The following is a 9,872-nucleotide window of genomic DNA, read 5'->3' as shown; positions in this document are numbered from 1 at the left end:
TTTAAATCGAAAAAAAAAAAAAAAGAGAGTGAGTGTATGTAAAGATGATGTTCTATTTGGAATAGTGCAGTGGCCATGGGGATAGATGCTTATGAGGTCAACTGGCCAGGCCTTGGTAACAGACACCACAGGGCAGCAGGGTATGGGGAAGAGCCAAAGATGACTGTTTCTTGTTTCCACAAGTGTCTAGATGGTGGTGCCCTTCCTAGGCATGGGGAGCAGAGGAAGGTTCCAGTTGGAGGGGGAAGACTATGTGCTTCAGTCTTGAAAATGATGAGTTCTATTTTGGCTCCTTCAAGGTTAAGGATGCTGTGGAACATTCAGATGGAGGGCTCAGGGTGGCAGTCAGATATGTGATTGTGTAGTTCTGGGGAAAGGACAGTGCAGATACAGAATAGAGAGCCCTCAGCAGAGGGGCCGGAGGGGATGGCATTGCTGAGTCTTGCCCGAGAGTGAGATGGGAAGTGGGCCGAGGAAGGGACAGGTGGAAGAAGAGTCTCCCAGAGCAGGAACTGAGAAGATGCTGTCAGGATGAAGGAGGGCCTGGGAGAAGTCTGGATTTGCTGGGAAAGCTTGGTTCAAGGAGGAGGTCCAAGGGCCCAGGAGAAGGCAAGAAAAGGACGGCAAAGTGTTGGTTTTGGATTTGGCAACAAGGGAGTCAGGTGAGCCAGGGCAGGGGTGAAGCTGGGGCAGAAGGGGGAGGGAGAAGGAGCCCAAAGGCAGGAGTGGGAGGGGAGGAGGGAGCAGGTGTAGATGACTCTCTCAAGGGAAGGTGGCATCTAGAGGGGACGCAGGGTCAAGGGGAAGTCATATGAGGACCTTCCTGGCAGGGTGCATGGGTGAACACAGCGGAGCACAGACTGAGAAGATTTTACCTTTTAGAGAGCCTCTTGTCTGCAGCAGCACTTAAAAGCTAGGTACACCTGTCACCCGCCCAGTAGAAAGTGGCTAAAAGCAGAAACTCTGAAGTCAGTCTGGGTGGGCACTCTGCTAACTTGGGCTAATCTCTCTGTACCTCAATTTTTCACCTGTAAAGTGGGGACAATAGTAGTCATTATGCTAACTCTCTCTTCGTGTTACATGCCAGGCACTGTTGTAAGTGCTTTGTGTATACTTACCCCTCAGGCCTCACAACAGGCCTATAGCTGTAGGTGTCATGAGGATTAAGGGACTGAATATACATAAAGTGCTTAGAATCGTGCTTGGCACGTGGTAAAAACTAGATCAGTGTCCAGTTATGAATGTTCTTGTTATTAGTATTCTACACAAATGCGGGAAATCAAAGCCCCCAGAAGACCATCTGCTCTTTCTAGCCTACAAACATCTTCAGAAGATTCTGAGGACATGAGAGGATTCAGACTCGCCAGGCTTGAGTGTCAGCTCATTGGAGAGGAGAGGGATGCAGCGGTAAGCAAAATCCCCAGAACCAGGACCAGTGCCTGGTCCAGAGCAGTCCCAGGAAATATTTGTTAAATGGATCAATGAAAGGATCAATGAAGGACTGGGGCCATTTACCCAGCTCCCCATCTGCAGTATCAGCTCCTTCTAAGATATCCTGATGCAGTGGCTGCCCACCCTCTGCTTGCATCTCACACCGTGGGGCAGTCACTACCCTCTGGGGCAGCATTTTCTTCTGGATGATTCCAATGGAAGGCCCTGTCACCCCCACTCCCTGGTCCCAGATCTGCCCTCCTCTAACGTAGAAGGTGGTGAGCCTCTCTGAACCTCCTCCTGGCCACAGAGGGAGGATTTCCAGGATGAGTGTCTGTCCTCTCTCGCCTGGATGACAGCAATACCTGAAACTGACCCCTCACGTCCTATTCTCAACTCAGCACCCAGAGGGATCCTGTTGAGAAGTTACATCTGATTTTGTCCTGCCTCCACTCAAAACCCTCCAGGGGCTTCCAGCTCAGAGGACAAGCTGAGGTCTTCTCATGGCCTGTGAGGCCCCTACAAGGCCACCTCCCACTGCCAACCGCTCTCTCTCCATCCCAGAGTGAGACACGCTGACAGTCCCCAACAGTTTTTATTTGTATTGGTCAAGAACTCTTTACAAAATCCACACACATGCATACACACACACACACACACACACACACACACACACACACACACACACACACACACACACACACACACACACACCAGATGCCTGCCCTGGTTTGGCCATGCCCTGCTCTGCTCTCTCCCAGGATCAGACCTGCCTGGCCTCACCCAGGGTCGCCTTCATGCAACCCCATCAGGCTACCAGTGGAGGAGCAAAGAGAAGGAACCTCTTTTTTGGCTTCCCTGCTCAGAAATAGAGGCCTGAGCCCTGCCTGTAGGGGGCCAGGTAGGAGTGACAAGGAAACAGGAATGTCCCCTTCCCTCCTTCAAACTCCCTGAGTTGCCAGCTTAGGCCCCAAGCACCACAGCTGCTAAGGCCTTGGGATCATCTTCCGGTTGAAGCGTCCCCATCCCCAATTAGCAGACCAGAAAATGGAAGTCCAAATAGGGAGGATGAGTCCCCCAGGTCACAGCCAGTTCTTCCTGGCTTCCAGGAGGTCAGAAGAAACCCTTCTTGACCACCAGGACCTGGGACAGAGGGAAGTGCCCAGGGAAAGCAGCCCCAGGGCAGCTGAGTGAGCGGAGGGTCTGGCCAGCACTATAAAGATTTGCCAACGGTGCCCTCTGTGACTGCCCGTGTGGCTTGCTCGGGTATACAGTCTGGGTCCGTCAGGATGCTGGTAGATGTACTCAGCTGGCGTAGGGAATTCAAAACAGCTGGGGAAAGAGAGAGAGGGGGAGAGACACTTTCTGGGGTCAGGGCCTACCCTTGGATGCTGAAGACAAAGGGAGCAAAACTGTTAGCCCCTCCTAGACCTCCATCTGCAGGTATCCTGGTAGCCCATCCGGGGGCACAGTGGGATGGCCAAAACCCTAGGCTAGATTGAAGACAGGCTGGACCTAGGGTTGGAGTAAGGTGGGACACCCTGCCCTGAGGCCTGGACAGCTCCTGGGTAGGCAGGTGGCTCACGTACTTGGCCGGAGAGCAGGCAGGGAGCAGTACTGGTCCAGCCAGGCCAGTGAGGTCTGGCGGAGGCTCTGCAGGCTTGCTGTGGACACCATCCCGTTGAAGGACTCGAACAGAGGCCGGATGAGGATGCTGAACTGGGCCCAGGTCAAGGAGCAGGCCTATTATCCAGCTGGTACCCTCACCCACTTCACACGTAGCCCTGACATCTGCCCAAACCGGGGGAAGGGTCTGGCCACTATCCAGCCTTAAACCCCAAAGACCCCACTATACCCGCCCTCCCATCCTACCAAGGCCTGCCTAGCTCTCTGGCTCTCAGCCCCCTCCCCCAGCTCCTCCATGGCCCTTCTTCTGGGCTAGACTATCCCCCATCCCTGGGCTAGACTATCCCCCATCCCTGGGCTTCCTGCCCCAGCTCAGGCAAGGGCTTGACCAGGTAGGGGAGTGAGAGATTCAATGTCTTCCCGAGGGCCCGCCCCAATCATGTTACTCAGAATTTAGGTTCTCCCAAACTGCCCCTGGGACTTTCTGAGGGGGAGGCTGTGGTTCCCCCACTCAGGGGCTCCCCCTCAGTTTCCCTCTACTCCCAGCCCATCACTGGGCAACACGGCTGACCAAGATGCCGAGGGCCTAGAAGGAGGGGGTGGAACTGGAGCCCCTTCCCCTGGGAGCAGCTTTGAGATGCTGCCTGGCCTGGGGAGCTGAGCCTGCATCAGGCACAGTCTGATCTGGCTGCAGTGTTCACCCTGCAGCTGGCCAAGCAAGGATACTACCCAGAATTTCCAGTTATGCAGCGTGCGGGTCCGGACATAGTCATCAAACATGTCTCGCATTTGGTCGAACCGCTGGTGTGTGATGGGCACCCCTGTAGCAGGCAGCTGCTGCTGGCACAAGCTGAGACCACCGGGTGCATCAAGGGTGAGGAGCCAGGCCCCCCTTGCCCGGCGTCTGCAGGCCCCCCGCCCCAACACCTACTTAATGGCAGCGTTGAGTTCCTCGATCTGGTCCCGGAGCTGCTGGGCCTCCTCCTGCTTGGCCGCACGTTCCTGCTGCAGCATGGCAATGTACTCGGCCGTCTTCTGCAGTGTGGTGGCTTTGCTCATCTGTGGCAGCACAGGTGGGCTCAGGTGCTGGAGGACCCCCACCCTGGGACTCCCTGAGGCACTGGGATGGAGGAGGCAGCCGGGTGTGTGGAGGACTCAGGGCTTAGTCTTGCAGCAGGGATCCACAAAGGGGTCCCTGTGGCTCTGGGGTGCCAGCCTGGGCTGGGGACTCACCTTGATGTTGGGCTGGGTGCTCAGTGTGCTCACCAACCCATGCAGCGTGTCAAATCCCAGCTTGATATTGAAGCGCCGCTTCTGCTCTGCAGAGATGTGCGTGATGCGCCGGTTTTCCATCTGGGGGACAGACAGCAGGGTGAGCCTAGGAGGGAGTGCAGGAGGGCCCGAGGGGAGCAAACAGATCTTAGGGTGGGAAATGGTGCCACCTTGTTGTCTGGACGGCCCTGGCTTAGGATGGGTTGAGGGGGAGAGGTGCGGATCCTCAGAGTCCCCGGGCCCGGCAGGGAGTTGAGCTCCCCAGACAGCCGCCGCTCACCACCTGTGCCAGGGACAGACCCACAGACGGACTGACACAGGGGAGAGGGTTCCATTGCCCTGACCCTCTCATCCTGGTCCCAGACGTAGTACCCTCTTCTTCCTTCTCCTCCCTCCACCCAGTACAGTCCCCCAGTCCCTGCAACCCCTCTTTACCGCTGGATGCTGGGGGTGAAAGCCGCTCCACTTTGGGAACAATCAGGGGCCTGGGAGGGGCCAGTGTGGCCGGGCCCGGAGGTGGCCCGGGTGGTGTAGGGGCAGGGGTCGGGGAAAAGAAGGTGCAGGGGAATTCAGGGACTGTCTCCTGCTGGGGTGGAGAAGGGCGGAGAGTCAGGGTGAAGCCGAGGGGCTCACCTCCACCTCCCAGTGCCTGCTGTCTTACCGGGGACCCTGGAGGCCGGAGGAGGGCGCTGGACACAAGTGGTGGTTCCAGGGCTTGCTCAGGCTTGGCTGTGCACAGGCAGAAATGTGAGGCTGCTGGAGCCCCAACCCCGTCACCTCCCAAGACCCCATCCTTCCCCTCCTAATAGCCCACACTCCTTTGGGGTTCAGGGCTCAGGTCCCTAATTCCTTGCCACCCTTCCCCCTAGCTGAGCCGGCCCCTTAGCTTCACCTTCTGCTCCCACAGGCTCCCCATTTCCACATCTGGTCTCTATGTCCCCCCTCTGTCATCAACCCTGCTCCCCCCAACTCACCTGCTGTGAGCAGCTGTGTGAGGCAAGGGTTGTGGCCCCCGGCAGTGGCAGTGGGGCTGGCAGTGGCAGGGGCCAAGGTGGGGGTACTGGGCTTCTGCCCCCTAGGGGATGGGGTGGGGGGCTTGACTCTGGGCCGTGCGCCTTGAGGCGGTATGAAGTGAGGCCCAAACGGGGGGTCTGAACACCCTGAGGGTAGAAGGTCTATGGGGAAGGGGGCCGGGGCAGGGACCGGGCCAGGCTGTGGGGTGGGTGGGAAGGCTGTGGGACCAGACACTGGGGACACTCTTGAGGCAGGAGGGACTGTAGGGAAAGAGAATCTGGGAGAGAAGAGAGGCTCTTCCTGAAGCAGAGCAGGGGGCAGAGCCATGGGAGGGAAGTGCGGCGGGGCACAGGGCTCCAAGCCAAGCTCCTTGGCAGGGCTAGGGTATTGGAGGAGGGGTGGGAGTTGGGGAGGGGGTGGGAGCTTGGGCTTGGGGTCTTCAGGAAGGAGGAAATCAGAACTCAGGAAGGCACTGGAGTCCAGGGGGCCAGGGCAACTGCTTCGAGCCTGGTTGGGGGGACAGAGAGCAGGGGAGAAAGCTGAACTTTGAGGCCTCCCGGGGAGCCTCTTCCGTTGGCTGAGCTCTGGACTGAGCACTGGGAGAGACAGGGGAAATGATCCTTGCCCTCTGACACACACACACCAGGGAAATTATAATCTACTGAGGGGAGGGAGTAGAACACATGCACAAATTGGCCATGAGAAAGAGCATCAATCTTCCTGCCCACCCATTCATTCACCAAATAATTTATTACTCCAACCAACCACCATTCTCCATCCATTCATCTACCTATTTATTCTCTCATCTGTGACCTGGCTCATCTACCTGTTTTTCCACCAGCCCACCAGGTACTGAGCCCATTCATCAATCCATCCAACCATCTGTTCTCCCTTCATTTACCCACCAACCCAACTATAATCCATCCATTATTCCACCATCTGTATATTCATCAGCCACATATCCATCCACCAGCCCATTCATTAATCTACCAAACTATTCATTTTGGGGTGGGGTGTAATTAGGTTTATTTATTTTTACTTAAGGTACTGTGGATTGAACCCAGGACCTCATGCATGCTAAGCATGCACACTACCACTGAGCTATACCCTCCCCGCCAAACTATTCATTTTTCAATCCATCCACCAGCTCATCCATCCAACCAACCACTCACTTACCTATATATACACCAGCCATGTAAACATCTACCTCCATCTATGACCCATTTATCTCTCCACCAACACACCCATCCATCTACACATTCATTCACTACTTGCTCAATCATTGGGCAACCATTTACCCAGTGCTGTTAATGAGCTTGAACTGTGCTAAGTATAGAAGATGCAGTGGTCAGCAAAGCATAGCCCTTCCAGCAAGGAGCTCACTGTCTAGTCAAGGAGAGACCTCTCAAACAGTGAGCTGCAATAGTGCCTGAAAAGTCAAATGATGAATGGAAAAGTCATCTAGTCTAGCATTGGGGGGGCAACCTCTGAATTGGGCCTGGGAGTTCCTGAGCCAAAATGGTAGATTCACTGCTTCCTAAGCACACATGCTCAGCTTCTGCCTCTGGACTTCCGTTCATGCTTCTCCTCCCATCTGGCTTGCCCTCTGCTGGTCTTTTCTGCCCAAACCCAACTCATTCACTGAGGCCCAGAACTCCCCCCTCTTCCAGGAAGCCCTCCACAAGCAGCCCAGCCCTAGGTAGTGCCCTACTCCATCCTCCTCTGTCCTTGGCCTCCCTCCCACAACCATCTTGTCACTTCTGCTTCATGAGGGTCTTTCTCCCCCTCCAGTCTCTCTTGGGTCCACCAAGCATACTCAGGAAGGGCCCTGAATACCTCCTGGGTGTGGGCAGGTGAGCTGGGCAGGACTGGCTGGGGTGGGGTGAGCTCACCTGCAGGCGGTTATGCCCGGAGAGGTGGGTCATGCCCGAGGAGGCAGGGGGTACCTCCGAGCCCAGGATCCCACTGCTGAGGACAGGGTCAGCCATAGGGCCGAAGCTGGGGGGCTCTGGGAAGTTTGAAGGTGTAGGCGTCTGTGGGGGGCGGTAGTTGGTGAAGAAATCTGTAATTCAGATACAAAGGGCATTAGCCATTAAGGCTCAGCAGTGGGCCGGCCCTGTCCCCAGGCTGGGCTGGCGGTGGGGTGGGGGCCGGCGCAGGAGAGGGGCCTTCCACAGGAGATTGTGAAACTGGGAGAGTTTCTGTCTCACTCAGGGGAAGCAGCAGCCAAGGCTCGGGTGGGATGGGCCTGAGTGGGAGACAGGGGGCACTGCACGAGGGTGTCGGCAGGACCCCAGGAAGCAGCCCTCCCACCGAGCCCCACACTTGGCTCCTGAGGTGTCCCCTTCCCCATCCCTAGGCCTGGGCACCCCAGGTCTTGTCTGCTTCTGTTACCAGAGGGGGTGGGGACTAGAGCGTGCCAGGGAGGGAAAGGGTGGGGTCCAAGGGGAGGATGTCTGGGATGGGGAAGGGCATGGGGGTGACAGGAGTTCAAGGAGTGAGTTAGGGGTGAGAGGGGTCAGAAGGTCAGTGGGTCTGGGACAAATTGGGTTTGCTGGAAGGTCAACAGGTAGGGCTAGAAGGGTAGAGCCCAGGAGTGCGGTGGAAGGGCTAAGGGGGATCAGAGCAGGGGTCAGAACAGGGGCCAGAGGGTGAGCTCAGAGTGGAGGCAGGAATTGGGAGGGTGCTGGAAGGCCTGGAAGAGCTGGCAGGGAGGGAGCCGCCAGATTGTTTGAGGTGCAGGTTGTGTAAGCCCCAGGCTATTCTGGTTTTGGGAAGCAGCTGCCTGTGGCCTAACCACATCCCGGGCCTGGGCGCAGCCCGCCCACCAGCTCCCTTCCGGGCACCTTTCTCTGACCCTGACCAGCCTTCTGTCTGCAGCAGCTACCAAGGCCTCCCGGTCTGGTCAGACATGACTCCACCGGCCTTGGGTAGGCCCTAACCCCCCAGGGGAGAGAGCTGGCCAGGCCTTTCTCTCAGGGGCCCCAAGGAAACCCAGGAGTGGGATAAGACGGGATAAAACCTTGAGCCTGACAGGGTCTTGTTTGTGCCTCTTATGTGACTCTGGAGCAGCCGCCTCTGTGTCAGTCTCACACAGCACTTGTCTGTCTACCTCCCGGTGTGTCTGTCCCACTGACTGTAGCTCTGTCTGAGTCTGTGCTCATGCCCTGGTGTGAGGTGCTCAGTGTGTCATATCTGCCTGTGCCCATGTCTGTGTGTGTCTGTGTTTTTCTTGGCCACAAGGGCAGAAGGGATCTTGCTGTCCTCCTGCCCCACTTCAATAGAAGGACTAGGTGGCAGAGGGTAAGCAGTCACTGAAGCTCCACCCCTAGCCCCCAGGGACCACGGGCCTTGTCCCTAAGCCCCTTCAGGCCTGGCCTCAGGATGCTCAGGGCCACGGAGCAGTGCCCTCCTCACTGCTGCCGCCCGCTCCCCAGAATCGGCGGGCTCACAGCACGCCTGGCTCAACCCTGAGTCACCACCATCCCCTCACCATAGCTTGTCCCCATCCCACCTTGGGAGAAGTCACTTCCTAGCCCTAGCCTGTTCCCCACCACTGACCTGCCATCCCCTGGCTGAGCCCCTCTCCTACCCCTTGCTTCCCTGAGTGTGGCTCACCAAGCCTCTCCCCCTCACTGCGCCCACCTCACCAAGCCCCCTCCCTCCAGAGAGTTATGGCCCCCTCACTGGGTCCCTTCTCAAGTGAGGAGCTCTTAGGGACACAGCAGCAGCCCTGGTGGCACTGGTGCTCCCTGCTCTCCCAGGTCATGGAGTGCTTGAGCAGACCATGCTGGCCACCTCCCGTGTGTGCCCCACACCCCTGCCCGTGGGCTGCCCTCTCGGGCTCCCTCTCCAGCAGCCACACCAGACTGCGCGAAGTTGCTTCTTAGCCCCAGTCGGTCAGGTTTTGCCCAGAGCCCCACGTGGGGGCCACTGGGCTCCTACCTGTGGCAGGAGTCTGTGTGCCCAGACGGGGCTGCTGCCCTCCCAGGCTGGTCTGCTCCCAGGGCACTGCCATCAACACTTCTGTCCCTGCAGCCCCCACCCCCACCCAGGGCTGAGGCAGGGATGGGGGTGGTTCCTCATTCCCTAGTCCCCGCCCCATAGGCCTCTACCTCTTAACTGACAGGCCCAGGACCCTGTGGGGAAGGACTGGAGGGGTCAACAAAACTAAGCCTTTATCTCAGGAACCCCCTTTCTGCCCCCAACCTAGGCTGAGACAGGCTAAACCTCCTTGTCTGGCCCGAGTCTGGCTCTGGAGTCCCCTAAGTGTGTGAATATCAAGGGCGTCTCCAAGATCTACAGCTAAGTGAAGAAAGCAACATGGGAAACGGGCTGTTACGAAAACAAAAAGATATTTGTCCACGTGTACTATACAGATATGATAGCTCTGAAGGGACACGAGAAACCAGTGACTGGTGGCCAGGAGAGGGAGGCAGGGAAATGGACTACTTTAAAGAACGCTCCATAAGGTATGATTCCCGGGATTTTCCTAAAAATAACATAGGAGAGAAGTGGGTGAGGTTCCT

The 9,872-nt window shown here is 57.2% G+C and overlaps 1 protein-coding gene across 4 annotated transcripts in view; it reads right to left on the bottom strand.

Annotated features, from left to right (window-relative positions):
• MLXIPL (MLX interacting protein like) overlaps window positions 1-9,872 on the bottom strand; it is a 33,077-nt gene continuing 23,205 nt past the window's right edge. For 2 of the 4 annotated variants that reach the window (XM_032459556.1, XM_032459558.1), the window contains 10 exons: window positions 7,236-7,405; window positions 5,304-5,850; window positions 4,991-5,058; window positions 4,765-4,915; window positions 4,500-4,612; window positions 4,291-4,410; window positions 3,989-4,116; window positions 3,784-3,907; window positions 3,021-3,150; window positions 1-2,763 (listed from right to left, as the gene is read on the bottom strand). In XM_032459556.1, the coding sequence (XP_032315447.1) occupies window positions 2,645-2,763; window positions 3,021-3,150; window positions 3,784-3,907; window positions 3,989-4,116; window positions 4,291-4,410; window positions 4,500-4,612; window positions 4,765-4,915; window positions 4,991-5,058; window positions 5,304-5,850; window positions 7,236-7,405 (1,670 nt within the window). In that variant the 3' untranslated portion in view covers window positions 1-2,644. Of the gene's footprint in view, window positions 2,764-3,020; window positions 3,151-3,783; window positions 3,908-3,988; window positions 4,178-4,290; window positions 4,411-4,499; window positions 4,613-4,764; window positions 4,916-4,990; window positions 5,059-5,303; window positions 5,851-7,235; window positions 7,406-9,872 lie in introns of those variants that run through there. The other 2 variants (XM_032459557.1, XR_004312549.1) reach the window with 2 other exon arrangements.

This window comes from Camelus ferus, chromosome 18 (genome assembly GCF_009834535.1).
Source record: "Camelus ferus isolate YT-003-E chromosome 18, BCGSAC_Cfer_1.0, whole genome shotgun sequence".
NCBI classification, from domain to species: domain Eukaryota; kingdom Metazoa; phylum Chordata; class Mammalia; order Artiodactyla; family Camelidae; genus Camelus; species Camelus ferus.
The sequence above is the reverse complement of the archived record's forward strand: the minus strand, read 5'-3'. Positions and strand labels throughout refer to the sequence as shown.